This window comes from Apaloderma vittatum, unplaced genomic scaffold (assembly GCF_000703405.1).
Source record: "Apaloderma vittatum isolate BGI_N311 unplaced genomic scaffold, ASM70340v1 scaffold7490, whole genome shotgun sequence".
NCBI classification, from domain to species: Eukaryota; Metazoa; Chordata; class Aves; order Trogoniformes; family Trogonidae; genus Apaloderma; species Apaloderma vittatum.
Window position 1 is genome coordinate 40,386 of NW_009696097.1, and position 27,793 is coordinate 68,178.

General features: G+C 37.6%; 2 protein-coding genes across 2 annotated transcripts in view; one reads left to right on the top strand and one right to left on the bottom strand.

Moving 5' to 3' along the window:
- Positions 1–3,639, top strand: part of VRK2 (vaccinia related kinase 2) — a 43,799-nt gene extending 40,160 nt beyond the window's left edge. The window contains exons 11-13 of the mRNA XM_009873405.1: positions 36–209; positions 550–729; positions 3,397–3,639. Of these exons, the coding sequence (XP_009871707.1) occupies positions 36–209; positions 550–729; positions 3,397–3,639 (597 nt within the window). The remainder of the gene's footprint in view (positions 1–35; positions 210–549; positions 730–3,396) is intronic.
- Positions 3,640–3,695: 56 nt separating this feature from the next.
- Positions 3,696–26,226, bottom strand: FANCL (Fanconi anemia, complementation group L). Its single transcript, XM_009873416.1, has 14 exons — positions 26,173–26,226; positions 25,743–25,801; positions 24,681–24,741; positions 23,618–23,674; positions 21,877–21,974; positions 19,624–19,720; positions 15,183–15,251; positions 8,223–8,373; positions 6,175–6,258; positions 5,514–5,559; positions 5,343–5,424; positions 4,425–4,541; positions 4,197–4,268; positions 3,696–3,731 (listed from the first exon to the last, which is right to left on the bottom strand). The coding sequence occupies exons 1-14, from the start codon at positions 26,224–26,226 to the stop codon at positions 3,696–3,698; spliced, it is 1,083 nt and encodes a 360-aa protein (XP_009871718.1).
- Positions 26,227–27,793: the final 1,567 nt, after the last annotated feature.

The following is a 27,793-nucleotide window of genomic DNA, read 5'->3' on the forward strand; positions in this document are numbered from 1 at the left end:
TTCACTACATAAAATTGTTGACTGTACGTCAACAGGTTCGCTTACCAAAGCCTATGCTAAAACCAGTTCAGCAGAAGCAAAAAAAGATGGAAGGTGAAGAATACGTCTGTCAAAACAAAGCCTGTACTGAGGTAACAGACAAACAACTCAAAGAGGAAGAAAAGCCAAGTAAATTAAACAGGATGCTTCACCAAACAGAGCCTCAGCAGGTGAGGTTTTGGGCCCTGCAGTAACATGTGGCATCTGACAATTTGCCTGCTCTGTTAGCTCCATGTCCACCTTTTCGGGTGGGCAAGGAAAAAAAAAGGGCTTGAAACAAGCCAAGTGCTGTGTCACAAAACCTCTGGGAGTTGGCACGTGCCTCCTGGCTTGTATTGCTCCAAAGAGAAGACTCCAGAGTTTCTCATAAGCCCAGTAAGTGCAAACAGGGCATTACCCTCACGTGTCCCAAACCTGGCAGGTCCGTGTATCAGAATGGTACCTGTGATAATTTGGAATGTGGTAATTTGGAATTCTTTTCAGCACTCACAATTACTGTCTTTATGTCAGTGGGTTCACTTACCGAAGCCTTCATTGAAACCACTGGTGCAGAAGCAAAACAAGGTGAAAGAGGAAGAACCGAACTGCGTCAGCCGGCCCCGTACTCGGGTCACACGCCAGCAGTTCCAGGCAGAAGAGAAGCCAATTAACTCTTACACTACAGTTCAGGAGGGTGACCACCCACAAAAGGTGAGCGGTTTGGTGTTATCTTTTGATGTTGGAACAGTAGTGAAAGAAAGATCAGCTTTTCTAAAAATAAGAGTTTATAAAAAACCCACACCACCACAAACAAAGCCTAAACTAAATGTATGCAAACTCGATGTACAGAGTTGCTTGGCCACTGTGTTAGCAAACGAGCACTCCATTTTTTCTGTAGCTTGTAGTAAAGCCCTGCGTTTGTGTAGTGACGTATCAGTGGGCAGATCAAGGTGCTGGGAAATGACAGTCTCCCTTTGTGAACTCTGTTCTTTTCTTGGCAGACACTTAACTTCACTAGTTTCCTTTGCTATGTTGTGGAAAACTTCATGCCACTCTTTAATGAAGTTCTAAGATTCTACTTTTTAATCTGAGGATTTTAGTAGTTGACTAACTCACCTCAAATATTGCTGGTAATTTACCGCATAAAAGGATTGAATGAATGTATTCAGTCTTACTCTTCAACTGTAGATGAAAAAATTAATCAAGGCTTTAGTAAAAATAATGCAGAATAAAGCACATCTTAGTAATCACACTGTGCTCCTGTTCTATGGGGTATATTTTAACAAAGAGGTTCTACTCCGTTCTTCTTTCAAATAGAAAAAAAAAATTTTTAATTGAGGACAATTTCTAATAAACACAAAAATGCAACTTTCAAGACAGCTTTCGTATTAATCTACAATTCTTTGCTTCAAGAACTCTGTTGATCGCTGCCTGGAGACTCCGGTACAAGCTGGGAGAGCGAAGCAGAAAAAGCCCAGCTGTACCTGAGAGCATCAGGCAGTAAAGCGGTGAGCAGAACCATCTCTGGCGATGTTTTGGCTGAGCGCAAGTCAGACAGATTCTGATGAGTCTCTGGAGTCCTGACACAAGCATGACTCAAAGTAACTTGGTGATATGGAGATGATCTTGTGCTACTTCCTAGGCCTCAAGAGTAAAATTTAAAAGATATTAGTGAAGAAAGGTAGCAAATTTCCTGCCTCCTTTTATTTTGTATAAAAGCTACTTTAGTCCTAGGAAAGAAGTAGATAAGGAAAGAGACACACATGTAGGTTTCCAACACGACATCGGAAAAAGAAAAAAAAAACAAAACTGGTAAAACCCCCTGTTTACAGCAAGCATACAGTAGGGATTGTAAATGACATCGGAAAAAGAAAAAAAAAAACAAAACTGGTAAAACCCCGTTTACAGCAAGCATACAGTAGGGATTGTAAATCTTGACACCAGAGACTAACTTGGGGATCTATGTTTTCATCTCTTTTGTGCAAGGACAGAAAAGTACATTTTTCCCCAAAAGAGACCGATCACTGGTCTAGTATTTTGATTATATTTGTGTTTTGATTTAGTCCTTCTAAAGGAAAAGCTGCTCTTCCAGGATGATTGATAATGCTGCACTTATGTAGAATAGTGCTGTGGTACTCACTGAATATTATTCATAATAAGGGAGAGTTAAAAATGGAAGTCAGATAACACTTAAGATATTCAAATGAGAAGTTGCAGAAGGAAAAAAAAGGCAGGAATGTATCAGTTTGATTTTGCAGGCTGCCTCTCAATTCCTTGCATGTAATTTAGGAGATTTGCAAAGGAAAGCTATATAGGAAATTTTAGAGTACAGAGGTTATGAAAATTCAGGATTCTTCAGGGACAAAAGGGGAAAAGAAACAATGGCTCACACAGGAACTAGAGTGGCAAGAGGCTGTCGAGCATTCTCCAGAGAGCAATTCGAAGCACTTCGCTTCGGCAACTGCCTGGAGTAGGGAACTCCAGGCACTTCGCTCCTGGACCTCACTTAGGTGGGATGGCCATCCTCCTGCCATTAACAGAGACGCAGTTCATGTCTGAATACAAAACCTGGAGGGAAGGTTCTCTTTCTCCCTGGTTTATATGTTTTTAAAAAATCTTTTTATCTAATTTGAAAGAGAAATAAAACAGGAAGACAGGAAATACGATTTGAGAAATACAATTTAGGCTATGAATTTTCACCAGGAAAACTGTAGTGCTAGGATTAAGTGGGATGTGGTGCTAAGAGATAACATGCTGTGAATGGGACTATGGAACGGAAACTTAAAGGTAGAAATTTTTCTAAGGGACAGTGGGAAAATATGGCTGTCATGGATGTGTGAGGAGCAGAACAAGTGTTTGGGGATTCCTTTCAGAGCGGGAGATCAGAAAGGTAAGCCAAGGATGACATTGCTTCCGGAGACTTAAAACCACTGCAAGCACCACCCTGTCCCACTGGAACAAAGCCCACACTACAGCATAGTTCTGCTAGCCACGAGAAATGAGGAGAGATTTAGATTCGCTAGGAGATGTAAAAACCTGTATTAATTAACAGAGCAGTCTAGGGTTTCCAGGCTAAAGCTTTATTAGCAGGAACACTGTAAAGAACATACCAACATCTTTTGGAACCAAGTTTAAAGATATAGAAGGATTTCAGGTGTTGACTTCAGTAACAGAGTATGTTTCTCTAGAACGTGTTTAACCATACCTAAAGGTATACACGTGATACCCGATATACTTAATAGCTGCAAATTCCAGATTTAAGATTTTGAAAGAATTGTATTGCTTTCTCTAGCATAACTTAAATACCTAGATGTCATGTTCATTTTTTCAATTCACATCTCACTTATTGAACTTTATTACTACGTTTTTTTCCTGCAGAAACACACTGCGAGAGAACTACTGCCATTTGACCCCCAAGCAAAATGCTCTGAATCCCCAAAGAAACACAATCAACTCTTAACTACAGATCATCCGCTGTCATGGCGAGAAACCAGTTCCAACATCACGAGTCCTTCTATAGCTGTTATATTTCGGCTTGCGTTTACTGACAAAACATACCCCTACAGCGTAGCAATACTTGTGCTTCTGCTGCTAATAGCACTTTCCTTGTATTTTCTTTGATGTCACTGCTCCAATGCCTCTAGCACAAGTGTGTGCCCAGCACATGCATTTTCTTCTCAGAGTTTCTTCATTGAAGATTTCAGTGTCAGTGGCTTGAAAAAGATTTTTTAAAATACTGTCAATATGTATCTTTTACATGGAAGTTCTCTTAAACTTTCCAAATCTGCAGTCAGTAGTTGTGTATGCATTAAACTATTTGCACAAGGCCAGTTTGTATTATAAATGTTGGGATTCTTGTTTTTTTTTTTGTTTTTTGTTTTGGAACTGGACCTTAGCTACATTAAAAAAGGTTCATGAAATACAATGGGGTGTGATATTTAATTACCCTGATACACTAGTATGTTGATATCTTTATACTGTTTCAGCAAATGTTTAGTTAAATATTGCTGCATTAAGTGCATGGGAATTTAAAGTTTTCCTTTCTGTATTCCAGTGTGTAAAGGGAAGACAGTAGCCACATATTCTGTTTTATGACTGACTTTGTTACAGTTCTTGCCTTTGTCTAAGCTACCACATGCTATTCAATTCAATCGGTAATTTTCTTTAGATTCCCTTACCTTGTTACAATATGGACATTCACCAAAGATGACATTAAAGCTCTGTCTGCTAGAAGGAAGTCCTTGTAGCCACTGCAACATAAGCAAGTGGATTAAAATTCACATTTGTTTCCTATCAAATCTAAGAACTCTTGAAAAGATTTTAATCCATCTGAAATTTAAGCAGGCAATGCTTATTTTCTAGAATCTGCGAGTTAACGAGCAAAGCATTCTCATTAATTACTTTACCTCATACAGGCAAGCCTGGTGAAAAGGTTGCCCGCATCGGGGATCATCACACACTTGGTCGGGAGTGGCGCCATGGAGTCGATAGGCATAGCAGATCCCACAGTCCTTGGCAAAATCCTTGGAACACAACATGTTTTATCAGATAGAACAACTGAAAGGAAAAAACAAGGCTGGTAACATGGAAGACACGTTCATCTATTTGTCCTTGCTCTTCCATTTTTTCTTAGAGTAACTAAACCTTTTTGCCTTCAGTATGTATGTTTGCACTGTTCTAGCATAAAGAGTGACATTAGCTGTCTGACTTACAAGACTTTACTAGGGTCTATTTTCTCCTCTCGCTGAATTACATCTAGTTTGATGAGCATTTTTATACTCTCAGGCCCTATTGTTTCTTTTTATTAAATACAATGATTCGTCACTGCATTTGGACATTAGACAAGGACTTCAGCCCGATATTAATTTAAAAATTTCACAAATGCAAGCAAAGCTAGTTATCCAGTGTTAGGGCATTGTCAAAAATTAATTCCACGTTTGCCTGCAATGCCCCAGTATTTGGATGGCCTCTTGTCCCCTCTAAGCAGCTCTACCTAATTAGAACTTAAGTCATCAACATCCATAACAGAATGTTTGGATTTTCCACGTCTCATTAGCTACTCTGGAACTTCCTCTTTCCCTTTTAATAGTGGAGCCTGTTATTAATCGCCTTACTGCTATGTAGGCCACAGGAAAGTGTGCACCTCTAATCAAAGGTTAACAAGCTCTGACAATCGTTGCTTGAAGTTCAGAAGTCCTTATGACAATATGTTAATCCAATTACCTCTCTTCTAAGTCTCTTATTTTTGCTGGCAGTTATAAAGTGACCATTTAAATTTTACTTACTCCAAAATAACGACTGATGGTCAACAAAAAGCAACTTACACTTTTTTCCAGCACAGCACGTGATGGAAAATCAATGTCTAAGAGATCTTTCAGGTTTTGCAGTAAACCGATTTCTGGATCCCTGCAGGTGGGAGAGAGGGAGACAAAAGTCCACAGGGGGAATGGCAAATATCCTTTCAGTTTCAAACTTTTATTATTAAAGATACTTACCATAAGTGCATATTGTTGTTCAGCTTAATTCTCAGAGGGTTAACCACTGCAAACAATGTACATAATTAATTACAATGTCTGTAGGATCCCCTGCACTCCCCCACCCAATTTAACCTCTCAAATTTCAGCACGGAAGGGGAAGGTGTGGGTTGGTTTTTTTAAATTAATCGAGGTACCTACGTCAGTGACTACTCTTAATTCTTAGTTTGCAGAATTCATTATGCTAATATTTAAAATACCATACTGACAATCGTAGGTGCCAACTTTTTAAGTTGGTAAAAAGCTGTGAAATACAGAGTAAAAGACTTAAATATTTCCAAACACTATTGTGATATAAGTAGTGATCTTTTATGTTTTTTCTTTTGAAAAAAAATTACATTGAAATATAAACACGATTGGGTAACATCTGTAGGACACAGGGTTCCCTCTAAAAGTACTTGGAAAAAAGTGTCACTCACAGAGCAAACGAGCACGCTGTGGATTTAGGCTGTTAAAAACCCCAGCAGCCACTGTGTAAAACCCCTGCATGTGTACCAGGCTTGATTCTCAGCTCTGCTGAAGTAAAGTTTACCCCAGGCGCCTGACACAGCTCACATGGGTACCTGCTCGCTGGAGATCGGGCTCTAGAAGAGAAACAGATGGCGTCTGGCTGCTGCCTTACCGTGATCTGCTCCAAGAAAATAACACTCAGGGAGCATGTTTGGATGCCGAGGGTCTACCTCGATGTTCACGGAGACGTTGTTCCCTACAGTGAGAAAGCAAGTAAGTCCTAGGGGAAGCTTTTCTTTGCAGTCCAGTATTCGAAAAAGGAAACGTGAACCTTTTTTTAAAAGCAGTTTTAAAGTGGTTAATTCAGGCTGTTTTTCATTATGATAAATAATAAAAAACGTTGGTAGGTACCCAAATTAATTGTGTAACATCAGTATATATTAAATATTTAAATTTCAGTGGAATGTAATTAGAAGGAGCAACTGATTAAAAAAACCTGCCAGCCTTGCATTCCTTTTAGACTAGTCTTAGCCTTAGCACTTAGACTTTATTTCTGAATAATCAAACTCAAGCTGGATAATAAATCCATTTGAAATCTTAGTGAAATTTTAAAGGTAGTAGGGATGTATTTGTTATTAATTACTTATTATATTCTACTGTCAAATAGAAGCATATTAAGCTGTACAAGTCAGTCCCTGCCACCACATACAGCTGGAGTGAGCAAACAATAGCTTATTTTTAAAAGAGCAAATATTTTTCTTTTACAAGATATCCCATCATCCTCATCAGGGCTGCTACTCTTACAGGGTAAGTAGCTCAGAAACATTCGGGATCCAGGTTCAAAACCTTGCAGTGAATTCTCTTCTAAATAAAAGCAGGTGAAACTCAACATTTTTTGTAATTAAGAGGTATGTTAGGCTTGCCCTCCTTGAAGAAGCTGGCATGAATGAAATCAAAGTTTAGCCCTAACTGAAGATTGTCTGCGACCGACAACAAAGGGCTCAAAGCCTGATGCTGCCCTCCGCTGATCTGCTGCGAGGCGCTTTTTGAGGCTTTTCTTTCCTTTTCGCTGGTCTGTGTCAAAGTCCAGCATAACCGAGATAAAGCTCCCCTGACTGCACGCACACGTGCACACCCCCCCCAAAGGAGCGTTGTCCGACCCATGTCATTTCATTTTAGTCAGCTGCTGAACTTTTTCTGTCGCTCCCTCCCTCCACCCCCAGAGAAGGAGCAGCCTCAGCACCCCACCAGCTCTTTGCCCTCCTCCTCCGTGGTCAGGCAAGCAGCCTTTGCACAGGTGTTGGGGACAACCTAGGTCTGCTTTGGTCCGTTGTATGTGCTATTGATATTTTGGATTTAAGCTGAAAAAAAAGAACTCTTCTTTCAAAGACACCATTTCCCCCCCAAGTTTCTAACCTCTGACAGTGGCAAGTTTCGCCTTTGCAATTACAAGACTCCTCATCCTATATATATATATATAGAGAGAGACCTTTAAATACCAGACAGCAGCATATGAATTAAGGTATTTTTTCAGATGGCTTAACAGGTAAGTCTCTAATTTTCTACTTGCCTCTTTTAACCCCCTTTTGATGGCACTCTAAGATACCTTTCACTCTTCCAGGACAGGAGCAATCTAAAGTCATAGTCTCTTAAAAAATCTGGAAATTTGTGGATTAGGGCTTTATTTAACTAAGATGAATTATTAGAAAAAACTTTTTTCCTGTGAGGGTGACAGAGCCCTGGCACAGGCTGCCCAGGGAGGTTGTGGAGTCTCCTTCTTTGGAGATATTCAAAACCCATCTGGACGCGTTCCTGTGTGACCTACTGTAGGTGATCCTGCTCTGGCAGGGGGGCTGGACTAGATGATCTTTTGAGGTCCCTTCCAACCCCGAACATTCTGTGATTCTACAGTTATCCTGCAAGCCTTCAGTTTTCGGCAGTTATATGTTCATAAATTACAAACACACAGGATTTTCCTGCAGAAACTTCCATTTTGTGTAGCAACATGAAGTTGCGATTTATGTTCTCAACAGGTGCAGCATTCTGGGGAAGGTTATTTTTTTAATACACAAAATAAGACAGTGGTGTCTTGCTGGTTTTAAGCACTACCTTTCATCTTCCTAACTCGAACAAGCACCATCTGATTAGATAAGCAAAGCAAAACAGCACCCCGAGGTTTAACTTCTCAAATCCATTGTATCCCTTTGAATCTTTTCCCACCTATCGCAATTCTTCTTGTCGTAGCACTCCGTGTGGGATTTTCTGGCTCGAGCACCCATGTCTTCCCATCGACTTCATCCATGATATCCCAGAACTCTTTCAGCGATTCCAGTGCAACCAGGAACTGATTATAAATGTCTATTAAGGAGTTCTACAAAAAGAAACGACTCAAGTAAATTTCCACCTACAGCCAAATAGAAAATTTCAAAGCTAAATTCTAGGTAATTCAAGAAATGTTAAAATCTAGTATGTGTCCAATTGTATCCTGGTAGCATAAAACATTGAAAAGCACAGGATTTTTAACTGAAACAGCACTAGTAAAGAGCAGCTGTATCCTGAATAAAAATCAGTTCTCTAAGCCTCGTAGTTCTACCATGTTGTGATATATGTACATCATACTCGGATCTGATAGTGTTTTATACTCCTGAAAACTGGTAGCAAGCAGTAATTTGCTTTGTAACTTGTAACAAACTGCTGTAAAATTAAGGTAAAAATCATTGTTATCTGCTATTAAACTTCTAACATTCAGATATTTTGTCTCTACTTCAGCTGAGCAACACAGCAGTGGTACCAAATATAAATACGTGGAAATACCCACATTACTAAGCAGCTTATTATTTTAAAGACTCTAAGAAATATTGCCTAACAATGTCATAATTAACTCAAAATTAAGCGGTATAAAAGCAGGCACTTAACATTAGATTTCAGGCCATGTAAATAAGGTAAGAGAAGGAGAAAGCGGCTGTTAATCAGAGGATTACACTCACAGGATTTCAATATTTGAGAGTGGCTTAGATGGAATCAGGAAAACCTGTCATTATACAGGCCCCTGTACAGAAGAGCGACACAAAAGAAGTCCTTTTAAAATCATCACTGAGCACAGAAGAGGCAACTATTTTTACAGGGAAAGCAGAGAAAGCTCTTCAAGTAGAGAAAACACTCAGCAGTCACCACCTTTTCCAAACACAAGTGAACAGGTGAATGCCTGATTAGAAAGCGGGAAGGGTAGGAGAGCATTAACACAACTTCGGTTGCGATAAAGAAATGCTAAAGTACGTTCTGAAAAACAAGAAAGGTGTACAAGTTTCAGATATCTTTTGGCCTGGGAACAAGTTCCTGGGGTCAAAAAGAAAAAGCAAATTAAATGTTCAGTTCTTAAATAGGTATTTTTGTATAAATGACACAAAATACACACAGAATGATTTCCTTTAATCTTTAATAATTATGTCTGCCTTTTTCACCTGAAGAAAAAGAAGCAAATCATATGAACATCATCAGATGATGAAATACGATTTTTAAATGTAGTAAGTTTCTCTATTTTATGCATATGTATTTTAGAAAGAAATGGTGTAGCTTAGAAATAAAATGCTACATTTTTCCTGCTGTTATTAAATTATATTAAAGTAGGAAAGCACTTAAGCAGAAAAGTGTGAATACTGCCAATCTCCAAATGTAACGCTTATTATCTTTAAAAGCATTTTGTTACTTTTATAATACCTGAAGTGATATAATAGTGTCAGTCACTTAACCACATCTTAGAGTATAATATCTTCATCTTAAGTACTATTATTTCCAGTATTTTAATAATTTCACACAGTCCTGAAATGTGATCTTTTGTGCTCTGATGACACTTAAATTAATAGCATAATTTTCTGGTACTTGCAACAGTTGCTTTCCATTTTGATTTTTTACATTTTTCTATATCACATACAGATAAATCCTCTAATAATCATTTTTATCTTTATCTTCTGGGAATTCAAAGGGTTTCACTAGAAAAAAGAAACATCAAGGGATTATAACCCACAGATAAGTTTTAAAATCCAATTAATTTTAATACTAATTGTAATTTTTCAATGATGTTCCTTAAAAAGGTAGTTAAATCTTTTTTTTTAACGCACTGTTCGTTTGATCTTATTTGCATGCTTCATTGATGTTGCCAGCTGTCTCCTGCTATATACATAAATGCATCTATAGCTATTTAAATACATCACATGCTTGTCATGCAAACTGTGAAAACTGGAACATTCCTTTTTGTTTGATTAACCAACTAATTTTTGGTCACTGCCCAACATTTTTACAAAAGACAGCTAATCATCCTTTTTTTTTTTTTTGTCTACACTACTCCAAGGTAGTTGTTAATAATGTCAAACAGCACTAACTCTTTGTTTCTTGTCACCTTTGTACAAATGCGTTAGAATTTGCACAAAATGTGTCAAATACTCTTTAGAAAAGAAGGCATTGATAATTCAGGATATCATTGCTGCCTGCCCTGACTCTCAAAAGCACTAGCAAAACCAAACCGGTTCTCTATCCTCTCTCTCCGGTAGGTTTCCAGGCAAAACATCCGTTATAAAAACAAAGAACATGGTGGCGGTTTAATCTCCCATGACGACTTAAAGCTTTAAATGTATAATAAATGTATACTTTAAATGTATAATGTAAGCCTTGCAGTTTATTTCTAGGTACTGAGGCTATAGACATGAGCTGCCCATAGGAGCAAGGATGATGTGCTTGCAGAGGTGAGGAAACAGCGTTATGATAGTCACAACGCCTTAATGCCGGTTTTTGCTCAAGTGGATACCAGAGTCTTTTCTAACTTGACCACATACTAGTATTTATTTTTTCCCCCTCTGGGATAGCTGACCCCATAGCACTGCTGGAAGTGACCCCTTCGCAGCGGTGCCTCCTGGGCCCTCAGCTCACCGGACGTTATTCAGGGCAGTGCAGGAGGCACCACTGAAGGTGTGGAGACACTTGACGAGATCTTCTCAAGTAAACCAACTGTAGCTGGGACAAAGAAGTTTTCAGATGAGGAGTGGAGAGTCCATCGTTAGATAAGGTCAAAAACGTTCTTCTGGTTTAGACCAGTGAAACAGCAGAAGAGGAGATGTGATGATTAAGTACCGTTATCTACCCTGGGGCTGTTGTACAGGCACGGAGGCCCTGAGAAAGCCTGGCAGGCCCAGGACACCTCACAGCTGTCAAGCGGCAGCTCGAGATGGTTTTGCCAGCGATACGCACGATCTAATGATCCCTCTCGTTTTGGCTCTCTGTAACGACTACCACAGCTACTGAGCAGCCCAAAAACATGACCAGGTTCATAACAAAAAACACGTTTTCAGGTCAGAGAGCCTCAGCAAGTTTTCATACAGAGAAATAGGACTGAGAAAAAGTTGGTTTGGAATACTCAGCTTGAGATCTCTTCATCTGGCTTTAGGAGGACTCTATTAGAGCATCACCTCCTGTGACTTTAGTCATAGCTTTAAACGCTCAACACTTCTCCAGATTTTTCAAATTCCAAATTGTGAGAAAACAAAGAACACAATTAATGATGACTTGTGAAAAGGCACTGCAAGTCTGCATTCTCATCTCTGTCTCATCACTGGTAGCTCCTTGTGACAATTCCTTCCTTTATTTTTTTTACATTTTTAAAAAACTTTATTCCAATTCAGACACTTTCCCAAGTTTACTCCTACTGCACATACACTGTTTCCTTCAATTAAAAGAAGAAAGAATGGGAAAAAATGTCACTCTCCTCTTGGTTCCCATTCCTAGATCCATAGAGGCTGGGAATAACAAAGAGGAAGTCCTAACTCTGTGCCTGCCCTAAAATCCATGAAGCCTCTCAGGAACTCTTAAGAAGTACTATATGCTTAGATGGCTATTCTGCCCAGTTTCAAAGACCTGCTCCAAATCTTGGATGAATTAAACATTAATTAAATGGTAGTGAGAATGCTCTAATTAAAGAAAATGCAGCAAAATTTATTAAAATTTATTTTTAAAATAAGATTAAAATATGATCTTTTATCTGAGATTTATTTTTTTGCTAACAACTGCAAATGGAAAAGGTGAAGCAGCCTAACCTACAGGTGCTGTTCCTTGTTTGTCCGTTACATGAATTCATAGATAAAATAGTTTATTCAAGTGAACAGTTGTTGGCTGAAAAAGGGATCACCTATATCACCTAAAAAATTTATGACCCTTTAGATTTGTTCAGAAACTGTTTATTTCTCACAAACAGTAGTTTAACAATTTCCCGTGTCCTTAGCACAAATCACACTGAGACGCAGCACTCTGAAATCTTTCTAAAGTGTCATCTCCATTTTTTTGTGTTTATAGAGGCACATAAAGCTGGTGTCTGGGAAGCTCCTTTGCTAAGAAAAAACCCAATTATGCTGCATTTTTGTCAGAACAACCAAAGAATTACCTCGTTCGTACTGCTGTACCTTCTGAACCTTGTATTACTGTTTCATTGCTGGCTGGCTGCATGACCTCATTAGTCATTAATTTCCACTCTCATAACCTTCATGTAGCCAGCCAGGTGGGCAGTGGTCAGTACAGAACCACCACCCCAGTGTGAGGGCAGCAGAATCGAGCCGCGCTGAAACTGCAGACCCACGTTTCCAGCAGGCGCTAAAATGCGGAGGCAGCACATTTTAGCTGGTTATTTTGAAAAAGAACGTAACTGAAATAAGTAGATGTTCTTGCAGTTGTCATTGAGAAGCACTCTGCATTTATTTGGCACTCGTAACGGCGGCGGCAGCAGCAGCATTGCCCTTGGTGCTGATTCCTTACTACTCTAAAACGTCTCCTCTGCGCCAGAATCCACTGGCTGTTGCTGCTCATGCTGTGAGACACCTGCACTGGCTACTAGGCTTGTCATGACGCACAAAACCCTACCATCTTCAGCTTGACATTGTGCAAGTTATAATTATTCATCCAAATGAATATGTCAGAGCAGCAGCAGCAGACCTCTCATCAGAGCAAAAGAAAAATACATCAAAACATTATCAACCCAGCAGGAAGACAGGGACCATAAGGAAAATTACCCATTTTTAATATGGATGCCATAAAGCCATGTCTATTATTATACGGGGAGGGGGGGAGGAGGAAGAAGGAGGAAAAAAAAGACAAAAAACCAGCCACCCAGCAACCCCTCAAGTTTAAAGTCCATGTGCACCTAAAATAACCTGAAATAGGCAACAGCATACACAGGAGGATTAAAAAAATAAATCAATTCCCTGAATTCTATTTATGTTTTCTTTTGTGGGAGATTATATTCTAATAGTGCAACTGCAAAATTTTAGTCAGTTCTTACACCAAAGATGACCAACAAATATTAAATTTAGGACCTATTGGTATCAAAATGTCATGGTATTTTACTAGAAAATAGGTATAGTGTGTTCTTTTTCCCTTTTAGGAACCAAAATTTTCAACCAACTTGAGAGCCTGTTAAATTCTGCTCCCAGGGGTGTTTCAGCATTATCTAAGCTTAATCTTTATTTTACCACGGTGCAAAGCCTGCCCAATGCAATAATTTCTATGCACTTGGAAAATAAATGCAATTTACACAATTACTACACACATTTTCTTCCTGAAGAGTGAGGTTCCTGTCACCCACAGAGATAAGGTCAATTTTCAGAAAAGACTGTACAACTAAAGCACTTTTATCAGCCCAATGCAGAGGCTGATGCTACTGAGTTCAGATTACAGCAGATTTTCTACAGCTACAATTAGTATCTCATGATTTCAAAACAGGGTCTCCAGGTACATACAAACATCTATTGTTCACGTTTTCTAAAAGTCCGTAAGTAATTTCTGCTGTAAAAAGATTGGAAGAAATCGAGCAGGAGAATGTCATATTTTTACCATTAGATTGTTACTTGGTTGTAGTGTCAACATTAATATATTCGCTCCCATCCTTCGCTTGTCAAGAAAGGCTGCTTCGCTGTTTTTCAGGAACATTTTATTAAAACATAAGTCCAGCTAGTAGCTTTAAAATTACGAACAGTAAACACAGAGAAGCAATGACTGTCAAGGCTATTTGAAATGTTGTTAATTTGAGGCAACATAAATTGCAAGGCTGCAAAATTAATAAAATACTATTAGAAGTATGTGTGAAGTTTGAGGTTAGAATAGTACTTGAAATCCAGCCTGTAGGATATGGAATCCAGGATAATTTGAGGGAAAACCAGTAACTGTATAAATTGTTCCAAACCATAGCAGGGAATCAAAACCTTACATGTGAAACAAAACATATTTTTCATTTGCAATGGTCTATTCTTGCAGCTCTTTCTTCAAGCTCTCCTATTTGAGGATCTGAGGTGACACACAGAACTGTGAGCTTTGCAGTCAAAATTCTACATGTCTCTTAAAATCGTTCTGATGCCACCTTTGAGCCATGTTCCTTACATAAATTTAGTACCAGGATGACAGGCGTTATTGATGGGCAGAACTCCTCGCGAGAGTTGGCGTTATGAAAGGCAATCATTTATGTAAAATCTATTTTCCTGAATTAAATTAATTTAAACATCAACTATTTTCTAGAGCTAATTCAAATTAACTTACATCTAAGTGGCCACATTTAAATCCATTTAATCAAGTACATATGCTCTATTAAGGAAAAAAAAGATACATGAAATAATGCAAGAGAGTGCAAAAAGAGACAATGGCTCTTGGTTCTTTATATGAAGGATATCAGTTAGACTATGAAATCAGATTTCTGTTAAATACTTTCCTGTTGTTATTTTGATTGCAACTGAAAATTTTTATTGTATTATTGAAACAATATAGGATCTCGAACTGGGGACTACCTTCCCTCTAATGTCTGTCAACCTTAGAGGGTGCTCCTTTTCGAGACGACAGTTGTTTCTTGTGCATATTTTTTTCCCCAATATCATTCCTAAAGATATTTCAGCCACATGAGCAGCTTAAGAAATAAACAGCCAGTATGAGCACAAAGCCTACAACATGCAAGGTATCATCTACATGGCAAGAAAAATATTTGAAATACCGTCATAAGGTATATGAGGTTCAGTATTATTATATTTATGTAAGCACGTATAAAAGTAAAATGCACACAAGGAAAAAAGGTGGAGTTCAAAAATAAAGTGTACCCCCTCATTAGCACCTACGTATTTTGCAGTTATTAGAAAAGTAATGTGTAGTGTGGCAGTTTACCTGTGGCATCCAAGAAATGGCAAACTGGACAGGAAAATCCACAAGGCAATTTGGTGGTTCTGTTGGATACTGAGGGAGAGAAAGAAAATACAGGGTTTATTTCCCTTTTTCTTTTTTTTTTTCCAATTTATTTAAAATCAGACTGATACTCAGCTGCCAACTTTGATAAGGAAATAGGAGTACTTCAAGCATCTTGAGGACTTGGCTTCTAGAGGAAACAATATGTAAAGCATTTTCAGAAATAGTTATAAATGTTAGTTATCATTTAAAGAAGAAATCTACACACAAACAGACTTTATGTATCAGATTTTAGTAAAGGCAGGAGAATCAGAGTTTTCTGCGTTCAGTGTTCACAAAGCTGCATTAAAAGAAAGAACTTAAGACAAAAACGTCAAATATTTAAAAAAAAAAATCTCCTCAATTATCCGTACTGGATAGCAAAGTTTAAAAAGAATAAATCTCTGGAATAAACCTGCTATTTTCTGAAAAATTAAGTATGAAAGGAATGAAAAATCTAATTACAAACAATATGTGTCTTTTTTTAAGAGCACTTGTTCCAAATTTTATTCACCTGATCAGCTGCCCGCTTTAGTCCACACAGTTTTTCAAATTCTACCAATGCTGTATGCAGCAGTTCTACAGAAATTGCATTGGTACTGCATCAACAGCCAAGACAAGAAAATGTAACAGAGAATGTTATTTGGGGAGAGATATAAAAAAGTCCCAGCTTTCTCACAGAATTAAAGGGCGTTAAGACAAAGTGACAAAGTTTAGCTGTGCTGCTAACTGTTCTCCATCCAAAGGAAACCTCTAGGCATAGACACTGTCCTTATTTATTAGACATCTCCCAATCAACTGGTCAGAGTTTTTACAATGTGTCTTTATTTCATGTAACATGTAATTCTCCAGTAATTAGTTTCAAATTGTTCTCTATGGCAAAGAGCAAAAAAGAGACATGGCTTCCCTAGAGCATCTGTCCTTCGTCACTTTGATATTAATAATAATCTAGTGGATTTTTGGATTTGGCAGAAATTTGTTTAAACTTGCTGTTAGGTATCACTCTCTGAAGACAAGTCCTCCAGCCTGAGTATCTTGTGCTTTACCGTTTTATCAAATCAGAGTCAGACAAGTTTAAAAACAGGTACGGGGAAGCGAAACAACTGATTTAGACAGGAAGTGATTCCAACTCAGAAATGTGCCACTGACAGTTTCTGTTCTTGTGTTCTAGGCATTGTAGTCCTAGTGCTTTTGTAGTGTAGGGATTATTTTTCATTAAATACTTGACTGCTTGTGTAGAAATAAAACTTGTTTTCTATGCATAAAAGGTATGCCTTGAACAAACTAAGTCAGCATGATTTTTCCATAGAATTAGTTTTAGGACCATCTCATTTAAATCCCAGCAGCACTAGCCCATTATGTGGTTACTTTCTTGGTGAGCAAATTCATTTTATGTGGTCTTTTCTAGGGTGCCTTTGAACAAGCGCTTGCAAACAGGTTCTACTAACTTTATATTACTTAAAAAAAAAAAAAAAGGACAAAAACCCAAAAAACCCTAAGCATTTTTTCTCTGCATTTTTAGTCAAATTTACTTTAAGGGAAGAATATTGTACTGCGTACCAGGTAATTGCCAAGACCTATGCAATGATGATTCTGCGTCTAAGTACAAAATGGTTTTAGACCTTGCAGAGTGAAATCCTGTATAAAATGATTCCCTAGGAGATAATATTTTAAAATACTATACTAGAGTGCATCCATTACATCATAAGTTATTACAGTTACATTCAAACGTATATATCAGAAATCATCTTATTCTTTAGGACAATTTAAGTAATTATCGATCTAAATATTTATATTGTATTTTTGAGCAAGCAGCTAGCTATCTATGGAAAGTACTTTCAGAACCCTTGCCAAATCATTCAGATAATTACCAAAGCATCTTGATGGCTGCATGGCATGCAAATTCTTGCAGTGTCCTATTTGAATTCCTGAGATGTGAAATGGCAGGCACCCAATCCACTTCTCACACGATCCAGAATGAAATCTGATAAATAAAACCCAATGTATCTGATACCCACAAAGATTCACGCTTTGTTTTCAGAAAACTTCTCTAGTCATTTATTTAAAATGTGAATGGATAAGGATTTCTGGGCAAGGCATCTTCAATGAAGTAAATCAGAAAACTATGTCACAAAATGTAATCTTAGCATTAAACAATATATCCTCTTGTGAGGTTTAAGGCCAATCCTTTGCAAAAGTCAAAATCGTGTAGCACATCATTTGGCTAACAGAGTCTAGCTATGCTGTGACCATTCTCAGTTCTTCCTGGTTTAAACTGATCTCCCCAAGGTTCCTTGACAAATGCAGTTTGTAGAGAGTAAGTGTTTTTTTGAAAAGACAGTTCTTAACATGAAGCACATTAAGACAAGGACAACAGGTAAAAACACGTGACAGCCACTAAGGAAAAGTCCTCAAAACCATGAAGGACAACAGCAAAGGAATATTTAGGTGATTATCTCAATACACATGGTAATTTATGAAAAAAAAGAATTTTCTAAATCACTTGTCCAATAGTTTCTCCCCAAAACCATTGTCACCAGGCTTATGAATTCATTTCACTGTACAGCATCCATGAGGGCAAGGCTGAACAAACCTGTCTGCCGGAACACAGACAAGAACCAGCAATTCGTGTCGGGAAGGAGAGGTTTAGCTCACATGCTAACCTTCAGCAGAGAAAGAGCAGAACAAAAACAAGCATACTTTCTTTAAAGCAAGAAAAAAGTCTTCAGCAGTCTTTTCTAGATGTGTATATGAAGGAAAATCAAATCCCCATGTCACCAAACCCATGTTTCTCATATAAATTTTCTCTGTGGCAAGTTTAAATGCCAGATATGGTTTAAAAAGGGCAAGCAATTGGTGCTTCATCAAAACAATCACTTCGGGCGGGAAAAAAATTTTAAAAAATAGTAATTGATGATTACTTGTTACAACAGACAAGTTGGAAAATCTAGTCTCCTTATTACCCTTGGTTGTTAGATAGAGCTTTCCTGTGCTATTAGAAGTCTCGACTTCAGGGTTTTTATTACTACAATGAAAACGCACAAGTGTTTACAAGAACAGAAAACAATAATCACTATTCCCCTTACTATACAGTGATAAATTAAGGCTAAACAGACCCAGCCAATGCCGAAGTGTAATAACATTTGACCATAGCAGCTGCTTTGTAAAAACGTGTAATTTTTTTCTGCACTTTTATACTTCCAAATACTTAAAATACATTACTTCAGTCACCATAAAATCAAGCAAAAAAGCTTAGGAGCAACAGGCTGTACTTAATTTCTAGTGGGATAGCAGCTCCCTTATAAACAATGTCATTATAGTCTGGTTACTCTCCTTGCATGCTGAATAGACCATAACTGTACTTCCTGATATATTTTTTCCATCAATTGCTATAATAACAGACTTAGCATCAAAATAATTATGCATTCATTACCCTCTGCACATAGGAGGGTTTTACCTTTTTTTAAAAAATCCACCTTAGCAACCTCAGTTTCCAAGTAGTACTTTTTCCACAGGCTCCTTTTTCTCCTCTAAGGTAAAATAGTTTGTCTTATGTAAAACTGAAGTATTCCTGGTATTTAATGGAATATAGGATGTCTGTGAAGTTGAAATTTAATCTTACAATACTGTGCCAACTCCCCATCCCCTCAAGAGTATTAGTCCAGGTGATGAACCAAGCATAGTTTAGACATTTTCAGATCCACTTTTTCCCCTTAGATTTTCTGAAGACAACAGCTCTTACCATATAATTGGCACCCCACAGCCTGGATATTCATAATTTCTGATAAGAGCTTAATATGTTCCAATGAGAAATTTGTGTTCAGTTCTAAGTCCCAGGAGGAAGTGAAGTTTTTCTGCTTCCGCATGTGCCATGGATATGTTCTGCAAGCACTGTCAAAATCAGCAATTACTTAGACTAAAAAGAAATAACTTTTTTTAGCATAAGGAACTCACTTCTCTAGTCAGTTTTTCATAAATCTTTTTATCTATAGCTTTAACAGTAAGAATTGGTAAAGAAGCAACCCAACATCCTCTAATTTTGGTGACATGCACAGTCTCTGGGTAGAGTGATAATGAATGAAAGTCTCCCAGATGGCTTTGTCTGAAATGCAGGAAAATAACTAATATCAAAAAGTGTTTTGTATGCGATGCACAGCTTCATATGAAAAAAATCTTATGGATAACCATAATATGATTTTAATGTTAAATGGAGTTAAAGTCTGAAAACTGTCCCAAAAAAACCCTCTCAACCATCACCCACCTCACCATCTTGCAGAACAAGACATACTCTGACATACCAAATAAACTCTACAATTCTTACGAATTAAGAAAAATCCATTTATTGCAAAGAAGCCTTAAAATATTTTCTCCTACATAAATTCACCTTTGCATTTAACTTCAGAGTGATGAGATGCTGTCGACCACAAGAATCTTGAGCTTTTAGCTTGATTGTAGCAAGACCAGTATCCACGTATACAACTCTGAAAGAGAAGAGGAACCGCTTAAGAGAATTGTAAAGAAGTAAAATTTCAAATGACTGCAATATTCTTATTAGCCTGTTACAAATATTAATCAGAGGAAGTCCTGTATGCCAGCCTCTTCTGCTGTTCTAGATTTACTGCTGTTAATACACCAGTCTAGTGCTTAATGCAGTCATATATCTTTGGGTTATTTACAACGTGTGTCAAGGCTCATGCTGTGGTCAGTGAGCACTGTGTTTCAGTTTTCCATCACTGGAACCTTTGACACACACAGCATGTTCCTGTCAGCCTCTACTTATGTACACATTAAACTTCCTGTCAAATCTTTGATCCATTTCTGCAGTTTCTTACTGTATGAGACTTTTATGCTCTTGATTTGCTTTGCTCTTCAATGAAGTTCTCTTTTATTATCAATACTACTATTGTGGAAAATTCAGTGGATATTGGTTCATATTCTGAAATTGATTTTCTGCAGAAAATAGTGCCCAAACAGGTACAGAATGAGTTATTTATGATGATTTGCCTTCATTTCATAAGTTTTACACAGTGTACATGCACCTAAGCAAGTAGCAAGTACATATTAAATATAAATTTTAAAACTTCTGACATAATCACTGACTCTTTGCTTAATACGTCACTGATTTGTGCTTCCTGCAACAACAAAGATGAATGCAATTGTAAAATACAGTGTTCTCCAGGAATATGTTCTGCTGAGTAGCTTCAACTGCCCAAAAGGTTCAAACGTATCCACATGCCCAGTTCACTGGTAAATATATGAAGATTTTGGCATTTTTGCCATGTCATCCCTGTGTAAAGATAAAAACCAATCCAAGATTCTTGTACAACTTATCATCCAGACAGATGGAAAGACCTTTCAGAGTTCAAAGAAAGCATCTGCTTGCTGGCCTAAGTAACAGTTCTTTTTTCCCAACCATTACAAACTATCCTGGTCACTTGAGCCAGCACGCTGGGAAAAATGGGTCTCTTTCAAATGAAACTGGCAACGCGGTTGTAGAAGCCTGTACATGAAAGAGTAGATGTACACTGAGGGGTGTGCGCATTCCGAGGAAGAAGCTTTCTTAGGAGTTTGTTACGCTTTTAAAAGCACAGTAAAATTGGAGGTGTAACTTACTAATGTACCTCAAACTGCCTCTCTATGTTATTCTGTTATTCTCCTTCCAACTCATAGTAAACCAGATATGATCCTCTGTACAGCCCAGCCCTTGGGTTAACGACTGACTTCCCCAAGCAAAAAACCTGAATCAAATAGAGACTAATAGAGGGGTATATTTACTGAATTACATGACTACACAGCATAGAGCGTGAGTCTATGTGAAGGCCATCTTTGCCTAGAAACCAGGTCAAAAACCATCCTACAAGCACAGTCTCAGATAAAACACTCTTGTGCTTTCTAATAAACCATTGGATGCTTTGTTTGTACAGCAAGTCAGAAGAAATAGCAGTTTTGAGATAAGCTACTAAATTGTATTTTCAAAGTGTATTTTTAGTATAGTTAGCTATATACTACATATATATCTGCAATTATAAATATAGCACATTCATATAGTTATATCTTTAAAATATATTCACTGGATGTCAGTGTCTGTTTTGCTGGCACGGACTTTTTGAAGGGGTTTTGTTCTCATTTTGGGACAGCAGGCATGAATCAAAATTTATTTTTTTATGGAGAGCAAGACTGTTCTTAATAATTATTCTCATTCTAGAAACCGTATGAACTGTTTTTATGAAAGCATGAAGGTACACGATGATCAACCATAGCACATGGGAATAGTTACAAAAAAGCTATACAAAGAAGGAGAAAGGAGAAAGAAAAATGAGAACTCTAGAAGTTTTATTAAATATGTTTACTATGCCAATAGTTTATAGGTCAAAGAAGAATTGATTCCTTAGGAGCAGCATCTCGCCTTTCGGCTCAGTTATTTGAGACTGAAAATATATCTTCAGGTGATAGAGGTTTGTAGTTTGTTGGGGTTTTTTTTTAATTAAAAACAAAGCAGCAGAGTTTTTAAAGTAAAAGCAGTTTTTGAACAGGATAAATTAACGGAACAAGTATATTTGATATGTTCAACTCACAAATACAAAAGTAGAATAGATATTCCAAAGATAATATCTATTAAGAAATAAAACAAACATACTTATTCCAACCCAATATTTCTAGATCTCTGACAAGACAGGAGTAGTATTCTGGTGGCCGTGGTATATGCAGGTCTCGTGTATTCTTTAAAGCAATTTCCTATTTAAAAGAACATTAAAAACATCATTAAGAGAGATTTCAATATTTTTGCATCTATTTAGTCATGTGATTTTTGCAATTCATTAGAAAATATTAAGCTTATGTAAAATTAACTGTACACTGCATTTGTTTTGTCATAGCCTCCAGCTAAAACAGACGAAGAAGCTGTTTGGTAAATTACTTGAGATACTAGTAATGAAAACATCTGCAATTTAAAAGCCCAAACCCACAGATGTTGACAACACAGTCTTCAGATGCAAATATCAAATGTGCCTCTTTTTCAGCTAATAAATTTGAAGTCAAGCATCTTAACTGAAAGAACATTTCAAAAGAAGGTTCTGTTAAGTCCACAGCTGTCTCCTGGGCTCCACTGCCACAAAAGAAAACACATATATGAAAGCCCCCTATTATTTTTAAGTAGCTATATACAACTTTATATAGCTACTTAAAAAAAAAAAAGAAAAATCAGTTTCTCAGTTTTAACACCATACGATCTCAGAGAGTAAGTTTTGGTACAGACATTCATCAAGCAAGTAGTAATGTCTCAAAAAATATTTCAATCAAAAACATAATGCCATGTTACAGAGAAAAACAAAAGCAACCATACATTCCACATTTGTGTTGTGCGACTTGTTCTTCCAAAGTGTACTTAAGATAAAATTATGCTAAGAGGACAAATAATTAATGAATTTTTAAATAAATTAATAACTTTAAATAATATAATAGAACTAACAATTAAGTCAGCATAACAAACTTTTCTGTCTAGCTCTCCTGCAGTGACTTCTGTTGCTTTTACCATCTGAACTGAGGATCACTATATTACTAATTTGAATGAATTACACTTCATTTCATTCTCATTTTCTGAGTGCAAAGAAATTGGAATTACTATTGTGAAATATGCCCAAACAGCCACATTCTTATTCAGTTCTATTCGTAGCACCTTTGCCAGGTTTAACATAACCCTGTTTGGCAGGGACTGAACAAATACTGAGGAAAGGCATTCCCGGTGTAGAGCAGCAGTGTAATACCAGGAAGATATTTTCGTTGTTGTTTTGAAAAATACTTACCGTGGTTTGTGTCTAAGGTAGGTTGCAGACAAGTATTCTTTGCCAAGAAAGCTCATAGAATAGTGTTCTACTAACAGAAGAAATTACACAGTTTCTATTGTTAGGTAAAGACTTTGCTACTCTTCAATCTCAGATTAGAAAAACATTTTAAAAAAATAAACAGCAGTCTCAGAACTATAAAAAAAGCTTTCTGCGTTTATTGGTCAAGTTCTCACAGAGGTGAAAGCACCTTCAGAAATCTACTGACTGTACAATCCTTTGTATGACTATAAGCCTTCATTACCATCTGGACAATACCAGGAATTCCAAGAAAATCGTTGTAAAGAGGGTGGCTCTATACTGAGATCCCTTGCTTGGATTTTAATTTTTCTATAACACTCCAATTTCCAAAGAGTACAGTCACTTAAAATGCTAAAGGATATACAAATATTACATGAACAGCATACATATAAAATCACCACTTCTTAAAAAAAAAGCCATAAATCCATTGATCAAACACTAAACTGTAAAAAACTGAAAGTCAAAACCGAAGGTGCAAGAACATCCCATCTTCCATGTATATATTCTGTCACTTACCAAAATAGTTTTCAGCTCCACCATAAAACTGACGAGATCTGGACAGCTGTGCAACCTCTGGAGGGAACAGAGTATCAGGTTTTTCTCTTCATCTCATAACTTCTAGTGGTAAACATTTTCAGTCTAGATATATATTCTTCTAGTACTGTCAAACCAACCCCAACACCACATGTGTAAATAGTTCAATTACAGAGCAGATGTCCCAGATCATGGGAAACTTTACTGAAAATTAACCAGCACCTTTGTCAAACCATATCATATCACACATTTAGATGAAGACTTCACACTATACATTTACAAAGACTTTAGTCTTCACCAATGAGAACAGAAGCTTTAGAATCGCTCAGAAATGTTTCTGAGTTGGTTACATTTTCTTTAGGAACTCTCCAGACCTGACTGCTTTTCAACGCTGTGTGTGACAAAGGATCCCTGTCTGTCCTCGGATGCGGCACACATCTCCGCTTCCATTTCCTCAGCTCTCTATCTTTGGTTGGTGTCAACTCACAGCCCTTGCTCTAGAAAGGTGTGCACAGTCCCTGAGAAACAGTGCCTTGACTAACACACGTGGCACATATGCCTTCTTAGAAACAAAATGTATTTTGTGACTGCAGGGCTGTTGTATCCTCGTGCCAAAGTTTCTTCTGGATAGCAAGGTTTAACTTTGATTCCTTGACTACAACACAAAACGAGCTAATCTATCAATAATTAATATGATTTCTCTTCTTTGCACAGTTTGTAAAAAATAAATATGTAAAAATGGAAAAACTAAATATTTATAATTGAGATATCAAAGAAAAGTTCTAGTAAAATGTCAGAAGATATTTATTAAAAATTGTTCTATTTCAATCTTAAAAAAAAAAGTTTGAATACAAATAATTATTTACTAAATTCTATCTATCCCTCCTTGGATTAACTTGCAAATCCACAAGCATTTCAAAATAAATCTTGGCTACACAAGGGAAGTTCTTTAACACTTTCAGAAAAGGTGAGTATAAGCTTTTCAAAATTATAAGGATACTTATAATAATTTATAATAATACTTATACTTTTAAAAGTTGTATACCTGCTTTAAAATATGCCGACATCCATGCAGTATCTTCTTTAGCTGCCAGCTACATTCTATCCTGGACAAACAGTATTTTTTATAAATTTTAAATTCACAGTACATGACTTTTAGAAAAGATCAGAAAGTCTGCTACACAGCGTAAAAGTTTTTCTTCGAAAAGACAAGTGAAGTAAACAATAATTCAGTATTTCTTTGAGTTTCATATTCAAGGCTATTTAAAACCTTCAAATGTCACTATTCCAAAGCCCATTAAAAATTAAGCATTTACCTACAAAAGTCTGTTCTTTGTCGAAAACAATGACATGATTCTTGCAAGCTAATAGGACTTCATAAAATATACCAATATTTAAAAATTATATCCTGGAAATGTCAAAGTTAACTATAATGCGGTTTTAAGTATCCGACCTCAAATGTAATAAAGCTATTGAATAGCACATCTGTTGGCGGCTCGGAGCAGGCGGGCCTCGGCAGGGGTGTGGGGCGCGTTGCTAAAGGCTAGTCCATGTGCAGGCGCATACTCCCCCCACACCCCCCCCAATGTGTCACTGTCATAAACACTCATGGGAATAAGAACACAGCTTTTAAAGAAAAGGGCAGTAATGCAGATTAATACATATTAACAGGAAAGAGAAAATGAAGTTAAAAAAAGCTATGCTAACCATTAAGTCCACAATTGCTTTAAATTTAGAACTTTGCAATGAATTTTCTGTTTCCCAAATGGTGGCATATAAACAATTTCATTTAAATGAACATTTTTTCCCCAAGTACATTGATTTATATATAAATACAAGCAATTAATTATATTGATTTATATGTAAATACAACCAATTAATTACAACAGGCTTCAAACTTAATGAACAACAAAATATTTTGATATAGGCAATGTTTATTGTCAGCATTTATTAACACTAATGCTGTACAATTTTGCTGCAAGGTTAACTTGAAACCAGTAAGAATTAATTAACAACACTGCAAATCATATGCGTATCTATCCTTGCTTTTACCAGAATAAACTTTTGTAACATACACTTACAAATTTCTTGCATAAAACTATCTCACCTTGCATTTTTCAGCTGAAAATCCATTGGTAACAGTATCCTGATATGGAAGTCTCTACCCTTGAAAATAAACATATACTTAATAGGAAGGTCAGCAAAGAAAAATGCTAGACACTTGTGGGAAGTATTCCCCATAAGATCAGCTACTGAGAAAGTTTGTCTTATCTGACTTTCAGGAGTATCATTCAAAATTTCTTTATTTCAGTAAAAAAAGCAGCATGAGTGACAGGTAGCAATAATGCTGATTTCAATCCTGAAGTTGATATACTCTTGACCTCTAACTGACAGTATGCAGTAAAAACTCTTCAGTGCATCACATTTCATAATGTAAAAATAACACCAGAAAAAAATTAAACATTATCCAAATCTGGACAAAGCCAAGAAATATAATTAATTCAAGTCATGCTGAAGTCCATGAAAGTCTCTCTGACCTTCATTAGTGACCTGCTCAGGAAGCTGGCAGAAGATGCCGAACTGGGAGGCATGGTCAATAGATTGTGGAATTGCGCTGCTGTTCAGAGGGACCCCAGCAAGCTGAGGAAACGGGCTGACAGGAATGCGATGAAGTTAAGAAAGGAAATTGAAAAGTCCTGCACTGGGAGAAGATTCAGCCCATGCATGAGGACACGCTGGTGGCTGATCAGCTAGACAGCAACTCTGCAAAAAAGGACTTGGTGGTGCTTGTGGACGTGAAGTTGACCCCGAGCCAGCAATGCACCCTTGCAGCAAAGAAGGCCAACAGCTTTGTAGCATGGATCAGGCAGAGCATCTCCAACAGGCTGAAGGGGGTGACCCTTCTCCTCTGGTCAGCACTGGGGAGGCACACTAGCATGCTGGGTCCCCAGTACAGGAGAGGCGTTGACCTACTGGAGTTAGTCCAGTGGAGAACTTTGAAGGTGATAAAGAGCCTGAAGCATCTCGTGTACAAGGGGAGGCTGAGGGAGCTGGCACTGGTTAGCCTGGAGAAAAGATGGCTCCAGAGGGAATCCTGCCAGAAAAGGACTAATGAAAGTGTAGCCAGACTGAGTGACACACATGGACACGAGGCAAGCGGTCCAAGTTGGAATACAGGAAATCTCACATAAATGTGATGAAAAAACCTCAGTAACAGTGAAGGTGGTCAAACACTGGAGCACACTGCCTGAGAGGTTGTACAGTCTCCACGCTTGATGACACTCAAAACCTGACTGGACATGGTCTTGAGCAACCTGCTCCAGCTGACCTTGCTTGAAGACGTCCAGAGGTACCTTTCAACCTCGGTATTTTTGCGATGCTCACAAGCAAGAACAAAGTAACTGCTTCAGACATGAATACAGCTCACTGGCACATCAGTTGCCTTCAAATTCCTCCAAAGCTGATGTTCTACTGTACACTTAAACTTAAATGCATAAACTTAGACTTTGCTACATTACGGCCTTAGCAAAAAAAACCCCACATCTGAGAACAGATGCTCATGGTCTTAACCTTTTACCTACTGTTACAGGAAGAAAATCTCACACTATTTCTAAATAAAAATACACCTACTAAGAGCTGTTCCTGTGATCACTGTGCACATGTGACATTCTAATGAGCCATGGCTGTAGCATCACTGCAGGGTGCCTCTGATGGCAAAATTGGCTTAAGAGCATCCGCTCTCAAAACTGTCTGAGGTGCTGTTCTTCCCGCACTGCACTTTACCAGATCCTCAGAGATGCTGCAGCTGCTTCAATTGAAAAGTCACAAACACAGTAAGCGAAAGGAAAATAATCACAGTTAGTTTCTAGCTAAGAGTGCAAGCACACCGAACGTGCTGAAAAAAAAATAATAAATAAAGATCTACTGACACAACAAGTCCACAAGCCGTCAGTGAGGCTGCACCTCCCCTCAAGAAGAAAAAAAAAAAAAGAAAAAAAAAGAAGAAAAAAAGAAAAGAAGGGAATCCGCGTGCACAAACAGTGCAGACCCAGGGGATCGCGACGTGGCCGCTTCTCCACAGCATCCTCAGGGCACAGGGCCGGGAACTGGGCACCGCCAGCTGGGGGGACCCCGCTACGCGCCCCCCTCCCCGGCATT

What these genes read in the sequence shown, in the direction of transcription:
- FANCL (XM_009873416.1), bottom strand. Translation starts at nt 26,226, where the DNA reads ATGCCTCCCAGTTCGGCATCTTCTGCCAGCTTCCTGAGCAGGTCACTA. An exon ending in GAAATATTGGGTTGGAATAA is followed by an intron (nt 19,721 to 21,876) that starts GTATGTTTGTTT and finishes CTTCTCTTTCAG; the next exon opens with AGTTGTATACGTGGATACTG. An exon ending in GACAAGAAGAATTGCGATAG is followed by an intron (nt 6,259 to 8,222) that starts GTGGGAAAAGAT and finishes TTCTCACTGTAG; the next exon opens with GGAACAACGTCTCCGTGAAC.